Below are 25,283 nucleotides of genomic sequence, written 5' to 3' on the forward strand. Positions count from 1 at the left end.
TCCCAGCTACTTGGGAGGCTGAGGCAGGAGAATCACTTGAACCCGGGAGGTGGAGTTTGCAGTGAGCCAATCACACCACTGCACTCTAGCCTGGCGACAGAGTGAGACGCCATCTCAGAAAAAAGAAAAAGAAAAAACCACAGTGTGGAATTTATCGATGCTTAGATCTAATACAGGAAGCAGGAAATTACAAATTTTATGTTAATTGTATTATCTGTATCTTTGTAAAGCACATTTTATTTTTTTCTGTTTGAGACAAAAGTTTATTAAGAAAGATCTGAAGAAAATGTATCTTTTTGCAAAATTTTTTTCCTTTGCCATGTGTATCATGAGCTGAACATTGTGGTCTTAATTATATTGTATGAAAACATTTAACTGATGAGGGATCAGACACAGTACAGTACCCTTGAAAACATTAATAAATTTGTTCTCTTTTTTTAGGCATAACCATTGCCATCCAAAAGTTACTTTCTCTGATGAACAGCTTTTTGGTTTCAGATGACCATTGGCTTATTTAGGAAGAGAATATGGCCTACTTTTTCTCTTTTCATTTGTCTGTTTCTTTTCTTTTTATTTATTTATTTTTTTGAGACAGAGTTTTGCTCTTGTTGCTCAAGCTGGAGTGCAGTGGCGCGATCTTGGCTCACTGCACCTTCCACCTCGTAGGTTCAAGTGATTCTCCTGCCTCAGCCTCCCGAGTATTTGGGACTACAGGCGCCCACCACGACACCCAGCTAATTTTTGTATTTTTAGTAGAGACGAGGTTTCATCATGTTGGCCAGGATGCTCTCAATCTCTTGACCTCATGATCTGCCTGCCTCAGCCTCCCAAAGTGCTGGGATTACAGGCGGGAGCCACCGTGCCCGTCCTATTTCCTTTTTTAATCTACACAATGGGCTTCTTTGACGTTCTTGTTACATATCTTCTGTTGCAGTGCACAGGAACTTTTCTGATATACCTAGGAGTTAAATGGCTGGGTCATAGCATATGTACTTCTTTGATATTAATAGACAAATTGTTTTCCAAAGTGGCTGTTAATGGCAGTAGACCTTCTCTCTCTCTCCCTCTCTCTCTCTCTCTCTCTCTCTCTCTCTCTCTCTCTCTCTCTCTCTCTCCCTCTCTCTCTCTCTCTCTCTCTCTCTCTCTCTCTCCCTCTCTCCCCTCTTTCTTTCTTCTCTCAGGATGAGAGGTCACAGTCTGGTGAGATTGAAATGCATGTGTTGTTTTCAAGGTTTTTTTTTGTTTTCGTTTTGTTTTAAAGAGATGGGAGTCTCGTTCTGTCACCCAGGCTGAGATCCAGTGGCGTGATCATGGTCACTGCAGCCTGGAACCCCTGAGCTCAAGTGATCCTCTCACCTCAGCCTCCCAAGTTCCTGGGACTGCGGGTGCGTGCCATCACACCTGACTTTTTTCCCAAGGTTTTATATTTTATCAGTTGTACACGTATTAAAGAGTCAGCTGTAAAGTTTGTAATGGGGGTGAGCATTGCCTTGCCTTCTCCCTTTTTTGTCCCCAAGGTGTAACCACTTTTATCCCTTTTTGCTTTTTTGGGTCTATTTTGGTATCTGTTTTGCGTGTCAGAGGCTTACCTCCAGTTCAAGAAGGAAGAAGTGAAAAGTGTATTAGAAGCTCTGAGTGCAGCAGGAGGCCGTGCTGACTGTTTCTCTCTAGGGTGATGTGGGTGTGCTGCTTGTTGGTGTCTGCCCCTCACGTCAGTATCTTTAGAGCTGAAGCCTGTGGGATGCTTCAGAGAAGACGCTTGTCCCAGCCTCTGTCCAGGGCAGTGGAAGAGGAGTAAATGGCCCGTGGCCTGCAGTCTGGGAGCCCAGTGGGGAAGAGGGCGTGGTGATGAGTGTGTCCGCATTTACCTCTCACCCCTATTTTTGGTAGGGTACCCTTGCCTTCAAACATGTTCAAAGTGCCCTAGTCTCTCTGTTTTGCTCTCTGAAGATAAATAAGCAGTGTACTGTGGTATGGGAGAGAAGAGGCAGGCATCCAATGGTATTTCAAAGAGTTTCTCAACTAGTTCTCCTTATTTTAGTTGACCCTCCTTCACAGCCCCCCTCCAGAGTTATCCGGTGCAGCCAGAGCCTAAGCCTTTTGGGGATTCTCACACGTATATTAGGTTACTTGGTCTATGCCACTGTGGGCTTAAGAGTTTCCTTTTCCATGTGGGTTAAATCAGCTATGGCTAGTCCATTTTGGCTTCAGGCTAATAAAAATGTGATGGTGGTTCTTTGTTTCCATTCTCTTTGTTGTAATGAGTTTTGAATTTTTAAAATCGCTAATTATGATTACTACAGTTTTAGTGGAGGTCTCTTGTTGGGATTTTAATTTGTATTTCTTTGACTATTAAGAGAGTTGACGTCCTTTCACATGCCTATTCATATTAAATTTTTGGTCTTGTGCCTATGCAAGTCATTTGCCCATTTTCCTTTTTTCTTTTGAGACGGAGTCTCGCTCTGTCACCCGGGCTGGAGTGCAGTGGTGCAATCTCGGCTCACTGCAAACTTTGTCTCCCTGTTTCAAGTGATTATCCTGCCTCAGCCTCAGCCTCAGCCTCCCAAGTAACTGGGATTACAGGCGCCCACCACCACACCCAGCTAATTTTTTGTATTTTTAGTAGAGATGGGATTTCACTCTGTTGGCCAGGCTGGTCTAGAACTCATGACCTCAGGTGATCCACCTGCCTCAGCCTCCCAAAGTGCTGGACTTACAGGCATGAACCACTGCGCCTGGCCCCATTTGCCCATTTTCTAAGCACTGAGTTGTTTTGTCTTTTAAAAATTGACTTGTAGCTGGGCACAGTGGCGCACACCTGTAATCTCTGTGCTTTAGGAGGCCAAGGTAGGAGTTTTGCTTTAGGCCAGGTGTTCAAGGCCAGCCTGGACAACACAGCAAGACCCTGTCTCTAAATAAAAAAAAAAAAATAACCAGACATGGTGGCACATGTCTGTAATCCTAGCTACTTGGGAGGCTGAGGTGGGAGGATTGCTTGAGCCCAGGAGTTCAAGGCTGCAGTGAGCCATGATCATGCAGCATTTCACTCCAGTCTGGGCAACAGAGTGAGATCCTGTCTCTACAAAAAACAATAATATAATTTGTAAGGGTTATATATTTTGAATCCCAGTTCTTTTGCAGTTTCTGGCTCAGCCTCTTCTTCACTTTGTGGTGTGGAACTTTTGGTGAATGAAGTTTCTTCATTTTTATTTATTAATTTTTTTTTTGAGACACAGATTCTAACTCTGTTGCCCAGACTGGGGTGTAGTGGCACAATCATGATCATAGCTCACTGCAGCCTCAAATTCCTGGGCTGAAGTGATCCTCCTACCTCAGGCTCCCAAGTAACTGGGCTTACAGGCATGCATCACCATGTCTGGCAATTTTTCATTTTTTTAGTTGAGATGGGGGTCTCACTGTATTGCCCAGGCTAGTCTCAAACTCCTCAAGTGATCCTCCCACCTTGGCCTCCCAAAGTGCTTGGATACAGGCGTGAACCACCTTGCCTGGCCTATTTCTTAATTTTGATATAATTAAATGTATTAATATTTTCCTTTGTGATTTATAATTTGTCTATCTTGTTTAAGAAGTCCTTCCCTGGCTGGGTGCAGTAAACCCAGGAGACAGAGGATGCAGTTAGCCAAGATTGTGCCACTGCACTCCAGCCTGGGCAACAGAGCCAGATTCCATCTCAAAAAAAGAAAAAAAGTCCTTCGCTACCCTGAAATTATAAAAACATTCTCCTATACTGACTTCTAAAAATTGTACAGTGTTCCCCTTCACATTTAAGTCTTTAATTCATTTGTAATTGATTGAAAATATGTATGATTGATAACATACAATCTGCTTTTATTTCTTCCATATAAATAACTGTTTTCACACATATTTATTGAAGAGTCCAGTCTGTCTTTGAGCAGAATGTCAGCTCTGCTGTGAATCATGTTTTCATTGGCCTGTGGTCTTTTCCTGGGCACTGTCTACATTTATTTATTTATTTATTTTAATTTTTGTAGAGAAAGGATCTCACCATCTTGCTCAGGCTGGTCTTGAACTCCTGAGCTCAAGCGATCCTCCTGCCTCAGTCTCCCAAAGTGCTGGGATTAGAGATGTGAGCCACTGTGCCTGGCCTTAGCCTTCTTTTATCGTCATCATTTTATTTTTGAGACTCATCCATATTGATAGACTTAGCTCATTCTTTTTAAATTTTTTTTTTTTTTTCCTGAGGCAGAATCTCCCTCTGTTGCCCAGGCTGGAGTGCAGTGATGTGATCCGCCTCCGGGTTCAGGCAATTCTCCTGCCTCAGCCTCCTGAGTAGCTGGGATTACAGGCACCCGCCATCACGCCCAGCTGATTTTTGTATTTCTAGTAGAGATGGGGTTTCACCATGTTGGCTAGGCTGGTCTCAAACTCCTGACCTCAAGTGATCCACTCACCTCAACCTCCTAAAGTGCTGGGATTACAGGCATGAGCCACTGTGCCTGGCCTGAAAAAATATTTTTGTTGGATGGGATTCTGTTTTATGAATGTACCACAATTTATTCGAGTTCTTATTGATGAATATTTAGGCTGTTTTCTGGTTATAAAGAGCGCTTCTATGAGTGTCTTAGACACAGTCTCAATGGGAGCATTTCTTTAGGATAAATATCTGCATACAGAATTGCCGGGTGGCAGCATTTACCCACCTCACGCGTGCTAGATGTTGCCAGTTTGTTCTCCAAAGTAGTTGTTTAATTGATAATTTTTTTCTTCTTTCAGTGCCTGAAGACCTCTCATTAGAAGAGAGAGAAGAGCTTCTAGACATTCGTCGAAGAAAAAAGGAACTTATTGATGACATTGAGGTAAAAAAAAAAAAACCCAAAAATCCAAAACTCTATTTTTTGCTTTTCAGTAAAACAGTAAAAGAGTAGCCTCACAAAAATGTAAAAGAAAAAAAAAAAAGGTGTTCAGTGTGTGCATATAAGAACTACACAAAGAGACAGATTGAAAAAGTTATCAAGTTGAGAAAGCAAAGACTTCATACAGGCAGTGAGACCTTGGGTAGAAATCAAGACATCGTGGAACTGAGGTCAGCAGTAGCCAGCTTGCAAACCCAAAGCCACAGACAGCCATCTAAAGCAGCAGCAAGCCACCAGCGCATTGCTCTATCAGACTGTGCACTGAGACCCTCTTTCGTTAACCAATGTGTTTATTTTTTGCTTTTTGTTTTTTTGAGACAGAGTCTCGCTCTGTTGCCCAGGCTGGAGTGCAGTGGCATAGTCTGGGCTTACTGCAAGCTCCGCCTCCTGGGTTCACGCCATTCTCCTGCCTCAGTCTCCCGAGTAGCTGAGATTACAGACGTCCACTACCACACCCAGCTAATTTTTTATATTTTTAGTAGAGACAGGGTTTCACCGTATTAGCCAGGATGGTCTTGATCTCCTGACCTTGTGATCTGCCTGCCTCAGCATCCCAAAGTGCTGGGATTACAGGCCTGAGCCACCGCACCCAGCCACCGATATGTTAATATTCTAGCACCTAGAACATTGCCTGTTCCATTTTTGGCTCTCAGATACCCTTTGAATGAATGTATAGGCATGTTTTGGGTTCCAGCTGTGTACCAAGTGCCTACTAGGTGTTAGGAGTAGAATGACACGTTAGGCTGGGCACAGTTGGTCACACCTGTAATCCAGCACTTTGGGAGGCCGAGGCCTGAGGATCTGTTGAGCCCAGAAGTTCAAGACCAGCCTGGGCAACATGGTCAAACCCCATATCTACAAAAAATACAAAACTTAGCTGGGCATAGTGGCATGTACCTGTAGTCCCAGCTCCTCGGGAGGCTGAGGTGGGAGGGTCACCTGAGCCCAAGAAGTTGAGGCTACAGTGAACTGTGATTGTGCCACTATACTGCAGACTGGGTGACAGAGCAAGACCCTGACTCAAAACAAAACAAAACAAAAACATTAAACCAAGACAAATAAAAACACAGGCATACAAACATGGGCTCTTCCACACTTGTGTACTTTACTCAGAGGACAGGGTAGAGGCAGGTCCCACAGGAGAAGCACATGAATAAAGCCGCAGTCTCAGCGTGGGAGAGCCTGTGAGTGTTACAGAAGTGATTCAGAGGGCCGGCCCTAGCTGCTTCCGTTTGGGGCTTCCTCGGGAACGTCAAGCAGACATGGAGGTCTTCTTTGAAAAGCTTCCTAGTCATGGTCATTGCCAAAGTAAATGTGGCTTCACAGGCCACGGCAGGGACAGGCCTTGTCCCAGACAATAGCTCCTTTCTAGGAGCTTGTGTTTTAATTCTGAGTGTCTTGGCATACAGAATAATAGGGTCCCAAATAAAAATGTCTTTGTATTTGAAAGGTAATTCATGGACATTTTTCTTCTAAGGTTATCCTTCATTCTTGGGAAAATGAGATAACCCAGAATTGGTCTCTGGTTGAAGAATAAGGATGTATATAATTTGGACATTAGTAATCATCCTGCTGATAAATGTGGAATTGTAATCTAGCTCTAACTACTTCATTTTATCAGTGAGCACACTGAGGCCCAGGGAAGTTGGAGGCTTCCAGAGGTCTGTTTCATTAGTAGGGGCCACATCAAGGGAAAAGGGGGCCTGTCCCCTTCGATGCCTCTGGCTTCTCTGAGCGCCCTGAGTCAGTTCTGTTCACCCCCTGGGCTCTGTCCATGGTGCTTCATCTCATTCAAGGTGATAGAAGTGATCCTGAGACCACCGACCTAAACACACCTGAGCTTCAGCCTGAGACCACCGATCTAAACACACTCAAGCCTCAGCTTCTCCCCAGGAACAAAGGCAGTCTTGAAGGAGGAGGCAGGTGACTGTGTGCGTGGCAGGGCTGAATAGTGCAGTTAAGCGAACTAAGGACTCACGGCTTTCCTTTTGCTGGTTTTATCTTTTTTTTTTTTTTTTTTTTAAGAGACAATGTCTTGCTCTGTCACCCAGACTGGAGTACAATGGTGTGATCATGGCTCACTGTAGCTTCAAACTCCTGGGTTCATGCAATCCTCCCTCCTCAGCCTCTCTAGTAGCTAGGACTACAGGTGTGTACTACCACAGTCAGCTACTTTTTCTGTTCTTCTTTTTTGTAGCAATGGGGCCTTGCTACATTGCCCAGGCTGTTCTCAAACTTCTGGTCTCGAGTGATCCCTCTGCTTCATCTTCCCCAAATGCTGGGATTACAGGCCTGAGCCACCACTCCTGGCTTGGCTTTATCTTTTCACAGCTGTGATATTCCCCCGCAATGTCCCTGCCTGATTTTATATACAGATACCCTAGGATCTGCATAGTGACCCCTCTGAATCTGGTATCTGATGAAAAGTGAGCAAATAATTTTGTTTTCTCCTAAGTTGTGGTAGCTTTGACTGTGAAACTCGAGCTGTACTGATAATAGTATTGGTTTTTCCATCCCTGCGATGCTCAGATAAGACCTCAGGGAAGCTTGTCACAAGAGGACTAAAATTTCCGTCTCAGCGGAGGAAGGTTAAGACCCACTCCTCACCTCAAAATTCTTCTTTTTTGACAGAGGCTGAAATATGAAATTGCAGAAGTGATGACAGAGATCGACAATCTAACTTCCGTAGAGGAGAGGTAACAATTTGTGGCCACACCTTCAAGCTATTTACTCGTTATCTTTCTACCTCCATCTTCTAGTCAAACTTGCAGAAAGTGGGGTGAGAGTGGTTGGGATGGGGGGAGCCTGTGGAGTTGTTAATTCTTCTCCTCTCCCCCCACTCCTCGTGGAGTGGTCCTGGGGTATTTCCCTGGATGTTACTTCTCATCTCCTCCTCTGTAAGTCATCACCTACCTTTATAGGTTCAGGCATAAGCACAGGCACTTCAGGGTTGACCCGCACAGAAATTACCTGCCTGCATCATAAGGAGCTGTGCTTTATTAAAATCACTGGTTTGCATCATAAGCTTTTTCTGAAGTGTCTCAACTTATCAAATGTGAAGAGCAATGGTGGCCACACCACCCCTCCACCACCGTGGCGGCTGGAGGCCCCTCCGTGCGGGCCTGTGCCTCCCTTCCTTGAGTCCGTTTTTGCGGGGGAAAGTGCATTGGAGGGCCGTGACTCGGCTGCACCATGAAAACAGCGTGAGTGATTTTCAAATTATTCCACACCAACAGCAAAACAACTCAGAGGAACAAACAGATAGCCATGGGAAGAAAGAAATTCAACATGGATCCCAAAAAGGTAAGAGAATGCTCTCCCTTTTCTGGTCTGCAGGAGATGGACTCATCCATTGATTTGAACTGCCGTGTCCCTTTTGGACAGAGGTCAGAGGTGGTCCGTCCTATCACCTCATAAAAGACGGGGAGTTGAAGGCACATTTCGATCAAAAAGGGGCTGTTCACGAGTGGGGTGAGGCAGAAGTGCCTTGTAGGGCTGGTACCCTGGGCGGAAAGGCCTTTCTTGCCGAGTGAGCTTCTGGGTGAGGAAGCAGCCTCACAGGCCCGGCTCGGACAACTTGGGGCAGGCCGGGCTTGGCTCCAGGCAGTGCCCTTGCTGTCGAGGCTCATATTCCCGTCTTCCCACTTGAGCCGGGCCCTACAGCCAGGGAACCACGTGATTAGGAAGGAGCAGGGGTAGGAGTGGAACCTGGGTGTCCAGAGGTTGTGGACTTTATAATCTGGGTGGGTTAAGTGGTTCACGTAAGAGGACGTTATTTCTCCATTCACCTTAAAAAAGCAGGTGTCTGTGAAAAAAACAAGGGATCCTCCACATTTAAACCAGCATCTTCCTCTTTCCTCAAGTTGGATTTTCTAGGGAAACACCCGAAAACAGTGAAACCTGAAACATGTAGCTGCTAGTTTATGAGACTGAGCTAACGGATTTGGCAGAATCTGTGAAGATTTTTGGTGGACGTTTTGGTTTTGAGAAAGAAGGGTAGGCCTGAGTCTTCAGGGTTTGGGAGAGGAACGGCATGTCTGAGTTTCACCACATTGGTCAGGCTGGTCTCGAACTCCTGACCTCAGGTGATCCGCCCATCTTGGCCTCCAAAAGTGCTGGGATTACAGGCATGAGCCACTGCGCCCGGCCATGTCTGGATTTTCTTAAGGCTGCACACATCTGCAGCCAGAGGAGGGTTTTGTTTAGCGCATACTCTAGCCACTGTGAAAACTGCCCTGTTGCTTTCTCATTCTTTGCTTGTGGGGCATCAGTCATCTCCACGATGGAATGAAAATTGTCAATTTTGTGAATTTGGAAATGATTTGATATTTTGGGTAACAGCTTTTCTTTAAGGAGTTGGGACTGTGGAGTTAGATTTATCAGCAGATTTAATAAGCATTGGAAGCATCTCAGGATTCTTTACGAAAGTGGATGTTCTCAAAACTGGACCTTATATTTTAAGGGGACCCAGGTGGTGCAGCACAGGGCAGCACTCCAGTAAGTTCATGGGCAAATGCTCATCTCATGAAAGACATACAGATAGATACTTACTTTGTAAAGGGATGCTACTGAGGCCTGGCGTGCTGGCTCACGCATATAATCCCGGCACTTTAGGAGGCCCAGCTGGGTGGATCATCTGCGGTCAGGAGTTTGAGACCAGCGTGGCCAACATGGTGAAACCCTGTCTCTACTAAAAATACAAAATTAACCGGGCATGGTGGCGGGTGCCTGTAGTCCCAGCTACTCGGGAGGCTGAGGCGTGAGAATCACTTGAACCTGGGAGGCGAGTTGCAGTGAGCTGAGATTGTGTCACTGCACTACAGCCTGGGCGACAAGAGTGAGAGACTCTCTCAAAATAAATAAACAAAGTGATGCCACCACTGTGCATCAGGGTTCAGCTTCATGAGTGTAAACTTGTCTTCATGCCTGTGAAGCCTTCTCTGTTAGGCTCTTGCCTGTCTTCCTGTTTTATATATACTGTGTGTCAGATTTTTTTTTTTTTTTTTTAAGATGAAGTCTCGCTCTGTTGCCCAGGCTGGAGTGCAGTGGCGCGATCTTGGCTCATAGCAAGCTCCGCCTTCTGGGTCCACGCCATTCTCCTACCTCAGCCTCCCAAGTAGCTGGGACTACAGGTGCCTGCCACCACGCCTGGCTAATTTTTTGTATTTTTAGTAGAGATGGGGTTTCACCATGTTAGCCAGGATGGTCTCAATCTCCTGACCTCATGATCCATCCTTCTCGGCCTCCCAAAGTGCTGGAATTACAGGCATGAGCCACCACGCCCAGCCATGTCAGATTTCTAGTAAGGGCCAACATTGAGAACTTACCGTTTGTCAAGAACCATGATGAGGAAGCACTTGAATTCATACACTTAGGTTCCTATAGTAACCTTATGAGGTAGGGAGGGTCCGTCTTAATTCCTCTTTCACAGTTGGGGAAAATGAGGCACAGAACAGCTAAAGAATTCACCGCTGTCCTGAGGAGGGAACCTGACTCCAAGGCAGCCTGTCACTGCTGCCATCTGCTGCACTGGGTGGAAGTCCCTGGGGTTGGTTTCTAGGTGGCCCTAAGTGGTCATCCCTGTGGCACTGGCTCGCCATGGCCAGGGAAGTTGGCGTTTAACCCATTTATTATGCCTAAGGTTGCTGGTTTTTGAATTTTTGCAGTCAGACCTTGGCAATGACCTTGAGCAGTAGGATGTAAACAACCCCCACATGCTTTGTGTTCCAATAATGGAACACTAGGCATAACCTGCTTTGCCTGGGTTGTGGCAGATTGCTCACCAGCTTCATTTTTTGTTCCTCTTCACCTACAAGATTTTAAGAATCTTGATTACTGGTTGTACTTATCTATAATTATGCTGCTTGATAAAAGCAGATGGCACGTTTAGTCTTCATGTAGCCTTTTGCTGGGAAAAATTATCAAAGTTCCTTGGTTTTATAGACTTGAATATAGCACTTGTCGTAAGTCTACTTGAGCCTTCCTAACGCAATACCATAGAGGGGGTGCTTAAACAGTGGAAATGTATTTTCTTACAGTTCTAGAGGCTGGAAGTCCAAGATGAGGGTTCCAGCATGATTGGCATCTGGTGAGGGCTCTCTTCTTGGCCTGCTGGTAGCCAACTTCTTGCTGTATCCTCACATGCTGGGTAGTAAGAAGAACTTGCTGACTCTAGGGTGCTGTTCTTATAAGGGCACAAATACCATCAGACCAGGGCCCCCATCAGGACCTCATGTAACACTGATTACCTCCAAAAGACCCCATCTCCAGATACCATCACATTGGGGGTTTGGGCTTCAACATAAAAATTGTCGGGGGGACACAGACATTTCATTCACAGCTGCGATGGATGATGTCACATGCTTCAGACACAACTCAGAATTACATCTACCTCCCCACACCCCTATTAAACCTGTAACGTTGTGAAACATGAAGAGTAATTGTCAGAGTAAATACATTCCTTCCGGCTAGGATGGCGTTTTCTACGTCTCAGAGTGATGACACTAAACAGGGAGCTTTGGTTTGTTCAGGTGCATTATTTGTAGAAGTAGCACTTGAGTTCGTAAATGAGTAAGAGGGAAGGTTTGATTAGATCACAGAAGCTGAAAACACTCTGCAGCCTCTTTTATTCCTGATTTCCTAGAAATGCCTTAAATAAAATATATAAATCATATGACAAGCCAGGGACTAGAAATTGAGGAATCCCTGGAAGAAGATAAATGGGATCAACTGAAGAAGGAAACAGTGCCCACAGAACATACAAGAAAGGACTGCCGGGGGCAGCAAGAGCAGCTTCAGAGTTCCCCGAGCGCAGAGGAGGTACATTCAGGGAACAGGACTGTGAGAGGGACATCGAGACTGGTCACCCTTTCCTGACCTTGTGCCTAGCAGTGATTGTGTCTCCAGGTGGGAAAAGCAAGAGGGAACACTTAGTCCATGAAAACAAGCAGCGTCCTTGGTGGGTGGCAGCACCAAGAAGGAGAAATACCCACTCTCAGAGACCAGCCGTTGGCTGCCTGACCTGCTCCTCTGCCAGATCACTGGAGGCAGCTGCAGCAAAAACCAGATGCAGGTAGCATTCTGTTAGGCCAGCAGTGACCCTTCAATACAAAGACGAACACCCACCAAGCACCACCAAGCATTTGAGGAAACCAGCACCATGAAAGAGATACAAAACCCTACAAACAGAAGAACTAAGACTGGAGGAAGCAGACTTAATAGAAACAGTAGAGGCGGGGAGGGCGGCTCATGCCTGTAATCCTGACGTCTTGGAAGGCCGAGGCGTGAGGATCACTTGAGCTCAGTAGTTCAAAACCAGCCTAAGATAGCGAGACCCTCATCTCTACAAACTCTTTTTTTTTTTTTTTTTAATCAGCCAGGCATGGTGGTATGCACCTGTAATCCCAGCTACTCGAGAGGCTAAGGTGGGAGGATCACTTGAGCGCGGGAGTTTGAGGCTACAGTGAACTGTGATTGCACCACTGCATTCTAACCTGGGTGACAGTAAGACTTTGTCTTTTAAATCCTTTATCAAGCCAGGTATGGTGGCATGTGCTTGTAGTCCAACTACTGGGAGGCTAAGGCAGAAGGATCGCTTGAGCCCAGGAGTTTGAGGCTTCAGTGAGCTGCGATTACACCACTGCATTCTAGCCTGGGCAACAGAACGAGACCCTGTCTCTTAAAAAAGAAGCAGGGGGCTGGGTGTGGTGGCTCACGTCTGTAATCCCAGCACTTTGGGAGGCCGAGGTGGGTGGATTGCCTGAGGTCAGAAGTTTGAGACCAGCTTGGCCAACATGGTGAAACCCCGTCTCTACTAAAAATAGAAAAAAAATTAGCTGGGTATGGTGGCAGGCACCTGTAATCTCAGCTACTTGGGAGCCTAAGGCAGGAGAATCACTTGAACCTGGGAGGTGGAGGTTGCAATGAACCTAGATTGTGCTAATGCACTCCTCCCTGGACGATAAGGGCAAAACTCTGTCTCAAAAATAAATAAAACAGAAGAAGCAGCCAAAAAAAAAGGCAACTTTTTGTCGTAGAATATTTGTCTATATAATAAATATCATCAAAAAGATACGATAGGATGTTTCTTATCCATGATACAAAAATGGGGGATTGTGAAAAAGAACCTTGGAAATGAAAACTAGGAGTGTCTGTCACGTCGTCACTTGAGCATATGGAGAAGACGTGGCTGAAGAGTGGACGTGTGCTAGAAGAGAGTTTAAGAATTTCTTTATTCAGTTTTGCAGAGAACTACAAGAAAACATGCAAGGTGGGTCCAGCAGCCCAAATTTCATCTAACAGAAGTCTCAGAAGGAGAGAATGGAAAATGGAGGAGAGGAAATATTTCAAAGAAATCTTGGAATATTTTAGAACTAAGAAAAATCCTTAGATTCAAAGGCCCCACCAAATGCCAAGCAGGATGAAAATTGAAAAGACTTACACACTTAGATGTGTCAAGTGAAATGTTGTAAAACTCGTGGATAGAGAAATTCATTTAATTTTCCAGGAAGGAAAGATCAGATTACCTAAGAAGAAATGAGGAGCACAGCAAGCTTATCAGGGACACTGGATCAAAGACAGGAGGGAAGGCAGTGCCTTCCAAGGCCTGAGGAAACATGATTTAAAACCCCGAATTCTGTCTGTCCTGTCACTCACGAGAGAAGGTGAGGAAAGACATGTTCAGACACACAAGGGCTTCTCTGATCTCTAGGAGTTGTGTAATTGGAGTATGACACCTCAAAACAAGAAATGATTACACAGGATCAAAAAGGAAAGAAACAAGCAAAACTTTTTACGTCAAAGTGAGAAATTTAGTCCAAATTTATGTCAGTATATAAGTAGCAAGGGGGAAAGGAAGGAGGGAAGTAACAGCTAAGGTTTTCTAGATGTTGATAGATAAAAATAAGTTTAAATACTTGTCAAAATTTTAAGAGTAGTCACTAAAGAGAAATAGGATTTTAAAATTATTAACAAACATCAAAGAAAGTTTGATCAATTCAACACAAGGCTGGAAAGGCATGTGAAATAGAAAGCACCAAATAAGGGGTCAGGAGGAAGTGCTCACTGTAGATTTGATTGGGCTAAATTAATGACAAGACAGACACTTGGATATTAATTTAAATAAGTAAAATCCAGCTTCAGATTGAGACCCGCACCTAGAAGAGAAACAAAAAAAGATAGAGTTAGGTGTAGTGGGTCACATGGTGCCACTGCCCCCATTTCTGCTGTTTGACTTTCTAAATGGTATTCTAAAATATTAAAAATTTCCAATAATGTGAGAACATTCACTTTCTTCTATGAGGATTTACCTAGTGTATTAGTGTTCTAGGGCTGCCATGACAAATGACCACAAACTGGGTGGTTTAAAACCAGAGAAATCTATTCTTGCTCAGTTCAGGCGGCCAGAAGTCCAAGATCCGGGGTGTGGGCAGGATTGCTGCTTAGACTCTGAGGGAGAATCCCTTCCCGCCTCGCTCCTGGTGGCTGCCGCCCTCCTGCTCTCCGCAGCTGGGGGCACCTCACTGTGGTCTCGGCCTCCATTGTCTTGTGGCCTTCTCTGCACCTTCTCCTCTCTGTCTCATAGGACAAGTGTGGTTGGATGCAGAGCTCTGTGTCCTCCTCCTCTGCTTGTCTCTTTGTCACCTCCCAAATAGCATTCTCCAAGAAATGTCCTAGTTTTTTGTATGTTCTGAATTTTAGGGCAGGTCTTGAGCTTCCAGAGGAATTAATGGAAGCCTCATGCCCAGGCCCATTCAGTTCCCTGGGCTTCAGCTGAGAGTGGCAGGGGCCTTCACCATGCAAGGTCAGGCCCCCAGCCTTGCATCCCCAGAGATAACAGGACAACTAGTGATCCCTGAGGGTGTCCTGCCTCCCTCCCACCTGCAGCTGATGGCCTCACCTGGCTTCTCCACCTGCCTCACTTGTTTTCCTCACTTAGAGCCAATAGCAAAGCCCTAGCACTGTCTCCTGCCCCAGGCTCTGTTTTCAGGGAACTTGGGCTACATTAGGCCTCTCGAAGGAGCAGACCTGTGTTGCTACAGTGTGCGTGTGTGAGTCTTGTAATTTAGATGGTGCCCCTGTGGGTGTACCCACTTAAACTCCTACCAGATACATATGAAAATTGATTTAGGATTGTTAGACTCACTAATGTTTTTGGAGAATAACAAATCATGGTACACAAATTCTAAATGTACAGCTTGAAGAATCTTTATAAATTAATATACTCACATAACTGTAACCCAGAACAAGCCACAGTTGTAGAATATTACAGGGCACCTTGCTGCTGCCTCATCTTAGGGAATTCACTCCCCAGGGTAGCCAGTCCTTAATCACCATAAGTTAGTTTTGCCTTTTTCAAACCTTCTATGAATGGAATTGAAATCCTCTTCCATGTCGTCTTTTGCTCCATATCATGTCTGTGAGATTCGTTCTTGTGAGTGTTCATTCCATTTCATGGCTGTAGAGTCTTCCATTGTGTGATTATGCCAGAATGTATTGATTGGTTCTCTTACTGACTGTTTTCAGTTTTTGGAAATAAGGCTGCTGTGGACGTTCATGTGTGTAAAAGAAATAGAAAATCTTCTGGGTGGACTGTGAGGGTATGAGGCAGCCCTGGTCTTGGGTACTGACAGTCTTAGCTGGATAGAGCCTCTCTGAATTTGTGGAAATGGCCTCCTGGCAAATTGATTTCTGAATTCCCTATTCCCTTACCAACCTTGCCAACACATATTTTGAAACTGGCTGCAAAGCTATGTTAGAGGTAAAAATTTCTCTTATAGGTTCCTGGGACTTCTCATGAGACAGTGCTCAGCTGATTCAGGCCAGGGGCGCCTATTGCCTTTTGAGATTGTCAGCTGTGCTGCAGCCCTCAGGGTGGGCATAAGCTTTGACTGGACAAGCTTGGTGGCACAGCATGTCAGTTAATATGTTTTTGGTATCAGGTAACAGAAAATCCAACAAAATGTATCTTACACAGTGGATGTTTGTCTTCTCACGCAGCTGCGTAGCAATGGGTGGCTCCCAAGTGACAAGAAGGTGGTCCCTGTGCCCATCTCAGGGTTTCCCATGTGAGATGGCCACTGTGGCTCTGGTCATCACATCCGTGTTCAAGGCAGAAAGGAGGAGGAAGAGCAGTGCTGGCTCATGGGCCCCTTTTTACCAGGAAATCAAAAACTTTCTCTCCAGGCTTGTCTTTCTGTCTGGCCAGATCTGGTCACAGGTCATTTCTAGTGCTAAAGGCAGCCAAGAAACTGCCTCTGTAGTGAAGGGGGTGGCAGGGAATGGGGACTGGCACCACCCGCTCACTGCCTCCCTGGGACTGGGGCCAGGTTGGCCGACTGGCAGTGGCCACCACCCACAAAGTGTCCCTCGCAGACACAGAATAAACCATCTTCCTAAGCTTGGAAAATCTAATATTATTGCTACTCTTGCCTTTATAATTTCTAATAACCATCTGTAATGGTTTGTTCAATAACCCATTTGTTTGTCTTTTAACTTGTTTAACTGCCAGGAGGAATGAATGTGCGTTTCTTTGATGGACAAAATGTAGTACGGAGTTGGGAAAATCAGATTGTGCAGTTGTATGGGTGTCTCTGGTATTATTTTTGCCGTGTCCATACCAGTAAAATCATGACACTAAGTGTATTTCTGTCTTTGAAAAATGAGTTTGAGTGACACTCCTAACCGGTGCTTCCTTTCTAATGTTCTTCAGGGAATTCAGTTTCTAATAGAAAATGACCTGCTACAGAGTTCCCCAGAAGACGTCGCCCAGTTCCTTTATAAAGGAGAAGGCCTAAATAAGACCGTCATTGGGGACTACCTGGGTGAAAGGTGAGTTCGAGGAGGATGCACAGCCCTACCTGGGGCCACTCAGCCCTGCAGCTTGACCTAGGCCACACTCCACTTTTGGGGCCGTCACAGCCTAAAGGCATGATATAGCCACGGGCTGTGGGCATCCATGTGCCCATCTCAATACCAGGTGGGCCCAGTGCAATCAGTTCTTCTCTCGTGTCCGTGGGAGGAGAGAGGCCTTAGAGTATTCTGGGATCCTGGGACTCCTCTGGAATCCTGTTTCTCAGGGAACCATGACAGAACTGACAATATGGCTGCCCCTTTCTCCTTAGGTTGGAAAGCATCTTAATCGTCTTCTGTTTTACCCAGAAATACGCCAGGTTTCTCAGTGGTTTTCTTTCTCGTGTTACTTGCAGAGTGAATAAAGGTGGAAGGTGAATTTTTTTCATGGAAAGCAGCAGGACAGATTTACTTTCTGACCGTTACTGGCTTAGCAGAGGTTAGGGCATGAATGCTGAGGCAGCACATGCCCTGAGTATGCCAAAACAGACTTTTGTCAAACACCAGAAGAAAGTATTTTTAAACAAAAGCCCAATAGTTCCTAAAGTCAGGAGGTTTCGATTTTTAGCTTTTTTTTTTTAAAAAAAATACTGGATAGAAAGTGGAAAGTGGAAAACTCATTCTCTGAGGCCAGCACTACCTGATACCCAACCAAAGACACCACTAGAAAATGGCAGGCCATATCCTTATGACTGTAATCTCTAGTCAGCAATATGTAGAAAGGATTCTGTACCACGGGGACTTACCCCATGAATGCAAGGTTAGTTCAACATATAAGTCAATTAAAGTCATATACCATATCATTCAAATAAAGGACAAAACCCACATGATCTTCTCAAAAAATATAGGAAAAGCATTTGACAGAACTCAAAATTCCTTCACAATAAAAACACTTAGAAAGCTAAGACAGGCAGGGAACTTGTTCAACATGATGGAGGGTACCTATAAAAAAACCCCACAACTTAACGGTGAAAGAGTGACTGCTTTCTCCCTAAGATCAAGAACAAGACAAGGATGTCTGCTCTTAGCACTGCTGTTCAGCCCAGTGCTGGCACGTCTTGCCAGGGTGGTTAGACAAGAAAATAAAGACATCCAAATTGAAAAGGAAGAAATTAAATTCTATTTGCAGATGATGCAACCATGTATATAAAAAATCTTAAGGAATAATTAAAAACTATTAGAAGTAATACATTCAGTAAGGTTGCATGATATACAATTAATATACAAAGCTCAATTGGCCAGGCATGGTGGCTCACGCCTGTAATCCCAGCACTTTGGGAGGCTGAGGCAGGCGGATCACAAGGTCAGGAGATCAAGACCATCCTGGCTAACATGGTGAAACTTCATCTCTACTAAAAACACAAAAAGTTAGTCAGGCATGGTGGCGGGCACTTAGAGTCCCAGCTACTCTGGAGGTTGAGGCAGGAGAATGACGTGAACCTGGGAGGCGGAGCTTGCAGTAAGCCGAGATTGTGCCACTGTGCTCTGGCCTGGCTGACAAAGTGAGACTCTGGCCAAAAAAACAACAACAAAAAAACTCAATTGTATTTCTATACAATAGCAATAAAGTAAACTGAAAACAGCTCCATTTATAATAGCATTAGAAGGAATAAGATACTTAGGATAAATTTCACAAAAAAGCAACATTTTTACTCTAAAAACCACAAAACATTGTTGAAAAAGAATGAGAAGACCTAAATGGAAAAGCATCCATGTTCGTGGATTGGAGGGCTTACTATAGATGCCAATATTCCAACATTGATTTACAAATTTATTGTACTTCTTATTGAAATCCCAGCTGACTTCTTTGCAGAAGTTGCACTCCTAAAATTACTATGGAAAATTCAAGGGACCCAAAATCACCACAGCAGTCTTAAAAAAGAACAAAGTTGCAGAACTCACGTTTATTTCCTGATTACAAAATAAAGTGGCCAGGCACGGTGGCTCACGCCTATAATCCCAGCACTTTGGGAGGCTGAGGCGGGCAGATCAGCTGAGGTCAGGAGTTCAAGACCAGCCTGGCCAACATGGTGAAACCTCATCTTTACAAAAATACAAAAATTAGCCAGGCATGATGGCAGGTGCCTGTAATCCCAGCCACTCGGGAGGCTGAGGCAGGAGAATCACTTGAACCTAGGAGGCAGAGGTTGCAGTGAGTCAAAATCATGTTGTTGCACTCCAGCTTGGGTGACAGAGTGAGACTCTGTCTCAAAAAAAAAAAAAAAGACTAAAGTGTATGTATAATCAAGACGTTGTAAGACTGGCATAAGGATACACATATATAAATGATGGAATAGCATTGAGAATCCAGAAATAAACCCTCACATTAGTGTCAAATAATTTTTCAATCAGGTACCAAGACAGTTTCAGTAGGGGAAAGAATAGCTTTTTCAACAAATGGTACTGGGATAACTGGAAATGCACATGCAAAAGAATGACATTGGACACCTTACTGATACAAAAGTTAAAATGGATCAAAGACCTAAATGTAAGAAGTAAAACTGATAAAACACTTAGAAGAAAATATGGGGCAAATCTCTGTGATCTCAAATTAGGCTAGGATTTCTTAAATGTGACACCAAAAGCACAAATAACAAAAGAAAAAGGTAGGTAGACTCTACTTCATCAGAATATTGTGCTTCAGAAGACATCGAAAAAGTGAAGGCTGGCCAGGCATGGTGGTGTTTACAGCTAATCACCAGATATAGATTCCTTAGTTCCTTGCCCGCTCCCACTGCTTCACTTGACTAGTCTTAAAAAAAAAAAAAAGTAAAAAGACAACCCACAGGCCATCCTGGGTAACATAGTGAGCCCTGCCTCTACAAAAAAATACAAATAAATCAGTATGACTTGCGAATATCTTCATATATTTGTCTTTATATAATCTAGATATAAGTCCTCAGGGCTGATAATCAGCCCTTATAATCTGCTGAGGACTTATATCTAGATTATATAAATAACTCTTCCAAATAAGAGTAGAAATAAAAAAAATTACTCAGTTATCAAATGGCAAAGGATCTGTATAGACATTTCTGCAAAGAAGATATACAAGTGGCAAATAAGCACAGGAAAAAATGCTCAATTGATCATCAAGGAGATGCAGATTGAAACCACAGTGAGATACCATTTCATACCCATTAGGCTGGCTGTAATGAAAAAGACATGTAACAAATGCCAGCAAGGCTGCAGGGAGTCAAACCCTTATTGCTGATAAGATATAAAATCATGCTGCCTAGCACAGTGGCTCATGCCTGTAATCCCAGCACTTTGGGAGGCCGAGGTGGGTGGATCACCTGAGGTCAGGAGTTCGAGACCATCCAGCTAACACGGTGAAACCCCGTCTCTACTAAAAAATACAAAAAACTAACCGGGCGAGGTGGCGGGCGCCTGTAGTCCCAGCTACTCGGGAGGCTGAGGCAGGAGAATGGCGTAAACCCGGGAGGCGGAGCTTGCAGTGAGCTGAGATCCGGCCACTGCATTCCAGCTCGGGGGACAGAGCGAGACTCCGTCTCAACAACAACAACAACAAAAAAAGTATATAAAATGATGCTTTGGAAATCAGTCTGGCAGTTCCTCAAAATGTAAAACATAAACTTTAACATGGAACCCAGTAATTTCACTCTTAGGTATTTACTCAATAGAAATAAAAATGTGGCCGGGTGTGGTGGCTCATGCCTGTAATTGGGAGGCCGAGGGAGGTGTGGGAGGACTGCTTGAGCCTAGGAGTTCCAGACCAGCCTGGGTAATATAGCGAGCCCTGCCTCTGCAAAAAATACAAATGTTTTAGAAAAGTATGGCCATGCAAAAACTTGTGCTTGAATGTTCATAGCCACATTATTCATAAGCCATATCTTTTAAAATAATTGGGATAATGTACATCAAGTTTGAAGCTTACTTATTTTTTTCCCAGGGATGAATTTAATATTAAAGTTCTTCAAGCTTTTGTTGAACTCCATGAGTTTGCTGATCTCAACCTTGTACAAGCCTTAAGGTAAGTATGATCATTTGCTGGGTGTAGAGTGGATGGGGCAGGCCAGAGGACCGCTGCCTGGGCAGTAGTGGCCATGAATTGACTCTAGGTAACTTGGTGCCACGCGAGTCTCACAGATGCTGGCTCCTGTTCCGAATGATCCAGCTAATGCCGTGTGACATAGAGCAGCCCTAGACAGGAACTGGGGCACACACTTAAGATAAGGGCCACGTTTTCCTCACTGTGGCCACTGGGTGCTCCTTCCATTCCATTTCCTTCTGTTTTTAATGCTGTTTGGCAGTAGTTTGAGTGCCTTATTCCCAAGCTCTGTGTGGCATGGCATTAGTGCTACATGGGGTTACTTCCTTCCAGATTTGACCTAAAGCACCAAACGCATGAATACCTGAGTGTGCCAGAGAGGATGTAGTCTTCTCGCCATTTTGGTGTCTGGGACACACTCCCTGGATGCCCCTTGAGCTGCCCTTCCTGCACGTTTTCTTCCTCCTGCTCTGCAAGCAGGAAATTGTCTCGCCTCCTTCCTTGGTGCTCCAGCTGTTCTCTTCTGGGCCTTCATCTGTTCTGGGCCTTCTGTTGTGGGCCTTGACCCTGAGCCAGTACTCAGCAGCATCCGGGGGAGAGGAGGCAGGGCCTCTGGTGGGAGCCACCTCAGCCAGCCCTTAGGCTGAGAAAATCAGGCCGCATCTTGTCATGTTCTCAGACCTTCTGCTTCATACCTTGTTCTCTTTTATGTGGCCTGTTTCCTCATGGCCTTACCTCAGCTGTAGACTGCAGCATTGGCAGCATTTCTGTGGGACCCTCGTGATGTTGTGCTCATAGTGCAGCCTGGAGCTGAACAGTGCGCTGAGAGTTAGCAACATCTGAGAATCCTGCAGCTGCAGTTCAGGCTTATCATATCCCGTTTCTGGAAGCTGTACATCCAGAGAAGGGTGCAGGCCTGGCGAGTCTGGGAGGGGCGTCTGGCACGGCCCTTGCTGCTGTGACTCCATTTCTTTCAGTCCATCAGTCTCTGGCCATAGCCAGAGAGGTTCCTATTAATTCCCACAGCGGTGGGAGCCTGGCATAGCCCAGTAGAGGGCCTGATGAAGGCACAGGGTGGGCGGGAATGCAGGCAGGTCCTGTGGCCTGAGGAGCTGCCCTGAGAATGTTAGCTTTTGTCCTGAAGGACACGGCAAGCCTGTGTGGGGCAGAGGTGTGTGGGCTGACTCAAGACTCTTCACTGCCGTGGGGTGGGCAGGGAGGCCATGGTAGTGGGCTGGTGGGCAGGTACATGCTTTGCTGGTAAACGTGGGACAGACAGGGAGTGAGGGGTGGAGGGGGTGAGAGTGGAGGAGGGGCGGTTGTGTTGAGTCTGAAGGCTGCTGGTGCAGGCGTGGTGGAGAAGATGGGGCCTGGTAGAGAGTGGGGCCAGACATGGCTGGAATCCCGGGAGGAGAGAGCTGAAGAAGGACCTTGGGGAGCTGCCCTGTGTCAGGGACATGCAGAGGAAGAGGACCCCTGGGGGGGGGCCAGGCTGCATCCTCCCCCAATGGCTGGTGGGATCAGTATTTTTAAAAGCCCAGAGACTTAATTGGAGCCTTGAGGTCTAACTTGGTCCTGATCCTTCTGCTAAATCCACGGCAGCATCAGACATTGCTGAATAGCTGGTGCGGGAGGCCACAGCTGGCCTTGGGGACTGCAGCCCCTGCCCCTGGGGCTCACATCTGGGCGACCAGACAGTGGATAAGGCAGACAGGTAGCAGGGACGGTGCCACGCAGCCGCAGCCAGCCGAGGAAAGCAAGGAAGGGAAGCGGTAGGAGGTGGGTGGGGGGACTGGGCTGGGGGTTGCAATTACAGGCAGGGCAGCCTGGGAGACTTCAGCCAGAGGGGATGTCTGAGGGTGGGAGTGTCTGCTGGGCCTGGTCTCTGAGGCAGGCGTGTGTCTCCCCAGCAAGGCAGCAGCAGCTTCTGGCCGCAGTGCCCAGTGCTGTAGGTGGGGCTTTGGACACCGTCCTGTGGACTATGGCTCTGCCTTATGTGTGGGAGTTCTGAGAGGAGGACGTGGTCTTGTTGATGCTGTGAGGACTGGCCGGTGGCAGCTCGGGACATGCAGGGCTCTGGTGATCACCTGGCAGCAGCAGGAGATGGTGGCAATGGGGACAGAGAAGTGCTGGGATTTTGGATATTTACTTTTTAGGCAGAGACAACCGGCCTCGCTGCTGAATCGGTTGTAGTTATGAAAAGATGAGCCATCAGTAAGTGTGTCTTAAGTTATGGAACGGAAGGAGACTGTCCTGGGTTTTCTCCTTTCTGTCTCTGCACCCCCAAGCCCCTGCCAGAGCTGTACCCCAGCTCTGGAGGAAAGCGTCCTTCCTGAGCGGGGCAGAAGCTGCCCTTGGCTTTGAGGCGGTGTTGGTTCTGATGCGGCTGCCCACGGCTTTGGTGTCTCCACAGGCAGTTCTTATGGAGCTTCAGGCTGCCGGGGGAGGCGCAGAAGATTGATCGCATGATGGAGGCTTTTGCTTCTCGCTACTGCCTGTGCAACCCCGGGGTCTTCCAGTCCACAGGTCAGTGTAGAGCTCACAGCCTGGCCCCTCGCCAGGCACAGCCTCCAGCTCTGGAGGGCAAAGCCCAGCGTGTGTTCCTGGGAACCTGCCTTCCCTGAGCGAGGACGACCTGTGGGCCGGGCACCTCTTGCAGGCGGGCCCCCAGCACCCAGGGTCCCACTGTCCACTGGAGGTTCTGGCTGAGCCCAGCACCCCGGACTCGTTGCAGACACATGCTACGTGCTGTCATTCGCCATCATCATGCTCAACACCAGCCTGCACAACCACAACGTGCGTGACAAGCCCACGGCAGAACGGTTCATCGCCATGAACCGCGGCATCAACGAGGGCGGGGACCTCCCTGAGGAGCTGCTGAGGGTGAGCTCCCCAGCCCGCGGCCGCTGCCGTCTGCAGGATCTCTTCGCTGTGAGCGGCCGCAGCGCCTGGGACTCCAGACGCGCCTCCCGAGTCTCCTTGCCGCCCTGGTGCTGCTGCGCTTTCCGCGCGGCCAGCCGCTGGCCTCAGTGTGAGTCTCTGAACTGGCTGCTGTTCTTTCCTCCTTGCAGAATTTGTATGAGAGCATTAAGAACGAGCCATTTAAGATCCCGGAGGACGACGGGAACGACCTGACGCACACCTTCTTCAATCCCGACCGTGAGGGCTGGCTCCTGAAGCTGGGTGAGCCGCCTGCCCACGGGACCCGGGCGTGACCCCTCGGCCCATGGCAGCAGCCCCTCGGGTTCCTCCCAAGCTCGTCATAGGAATGTAGGAACGCCCCCACCACAGGCAGAGATGTTAAAAAGAAACGCAGTTAAGCCAGAGCCCGCTCTCGGTAGCCGCACGGCCCACGGCTGCTTCTCTGAGCCGGGGCATCAGAGGCATGTCCGCGGCAGAGAGGAACGCCCAGGCTGCACGGCCCGCCCCAGAACACTGCTGAGTTAGCATCCAGATCCAGCCAGGGCAGCGTCCCGCACGAGAAGCGAGCGCGTTATCTCCACAGAACCTGTGTGCCTCTCTCTCGGTTTGGTGTGGCTGTGATTTCTGACGCGTGGTTTAAATGTGCCTTCTTGTTGTTTTCCTTCTGCCTGTGGCTCCCACCTTTCTGTTCTGTGACGGGCTGTCCCTGCTTGTCCTGCTTTAGGAGGTAGGTACCCAGTGGCTTCCCGCCCCCCAGCGGCTCATTCCTCTCGGTCTCCCCACGTTGGTCTGTGTGAGCTCCGCTGTGTGGCTGCCATTCATCCGACCCATCTGTGGACTTGCGGGGCCGCGCCGTGCTCGGTGCGGAGAACGCTCCACCCACCCCAGGGGCGGGGCTGAGAGAGGCCGGGACCTGGAGCACACGGGGATGCTGTGTGGGAGCCGGCTTGCCCCCACCGCGTGTCTCTAGGGGTCTGCAGCAGTAGAGAAGCAGCCAGCCAGCCCTGTCCCTGCGGCATCACCCTCCACCCCATACTAACCCAGCAGCGCATGGAGGGATTTCGGGAGCTCTCTAAAGGCCCCTGGAGCAATTGAGGGCACTCCCGTGCAGTTTTCGAAATGCTGAGGGGGTGTTTTGCTTGTGGGGCGGGGATGGTTGCCCTGTGCCCACAGCGAAGCCTTCCAGATGCGATGGCTGGGTTCACGCAAGCCCTTCTGAGAGCAGGCGGCCACCGGGCAGCACGTAAGACCTGGAGTGGAGTGTCCTGGTGATTTAAAAACAATTTATCAGCCAGGTGCAGTGGCTCATGTGTGTAATCCTACTGCTTTGGGAAGCTGAGGCGGGAGGATTGCTTAGGCCAGGAGCTTGAGACCAGCCTGGACAGTATAGTGAAACCCCGTCTTTACAAAAAAAATTAAAATTAGCCTGGGCCGGGCGCGGTGGCTCAAGCCTGTAATCCCAGCACTTTGGGAGGCCAAGACGGGCGGATCACGAGGTCAGGAGATCGAGACCGTCCTGGCTAACACGGTGAAACCCCGTCTCTACTAAAAAATACAAAAAACTAGCCGGGCGAGGTGGTGGGCGCCTGTAGTCCCAGCTACCCAGG

At 47.1% G+C, this 25,283-nt stretch overlaps 1 protein-coding gene across 1 annotated transcript in view; it reads left to right on the plus strand.

Moving 5' to 3' along the window:
- Nucleotides 1-4,758: 4,758 nt before the first annotated feature.
- Nucleotides 4,759-25,283, plus strand: part of CYTH3 (cytohesin 3) — a 28,409-nt gene continuing 7,884 nt past the window's right edge. The window contains exons 1-8 of the mRNA XM_011934384.1: nucleotides 4,759-4,838; nucleotides 7,527-7,591; nucleotides 8,132-8,198; nucleotides 16,606-16,724; nucleotides 20,656-20,736; nucleotides 23,168-23,280; nucleotides 23,489-23,637; nucleotides 23,826-23,937. Coding sequence (XP_011789774.1) covers nucleotides 7,554-7,591; nucleotides 8,132-8,198; nucleotides 16,606-16,724; nucleotides 20,656-20,736; nucleotides 23,168-23,280; nucleotides 23,489-23,637; nucleotides 23,826-23,937 — 679 coding nt within the window. The 5' untranslated portion in view covers nucleotides 4,759-4,838; nucleotides 7,527-7,553. The remainder of the gene's footprint in view (nucleotides 4,839-7,526; nucleotides 7,592-8,131; nucleotides 8,199-16,605; nucleotides 16,725-20,655; nucleotides 20,737-23,167; nucleotides 23,281-23,488; nucleotides 23,638-23,825; nucleotides 23,938-25,283) is intronic.

This window comes from Colobus angolensis, unplaced genomic scaffold, assembly GCF_000951035.1.
Source record: "Colobus angolensis palliatus isolate OR3802 unplaced genomic scaffold, Cang.pa_1.0 Scaffold135, whole genome shotgun sequence".
NCBI lineage: Eukaryota > Metazoa > Chordata > Mammalia > Primates > Cercopithecidae > Colobus > Colobus angolensis.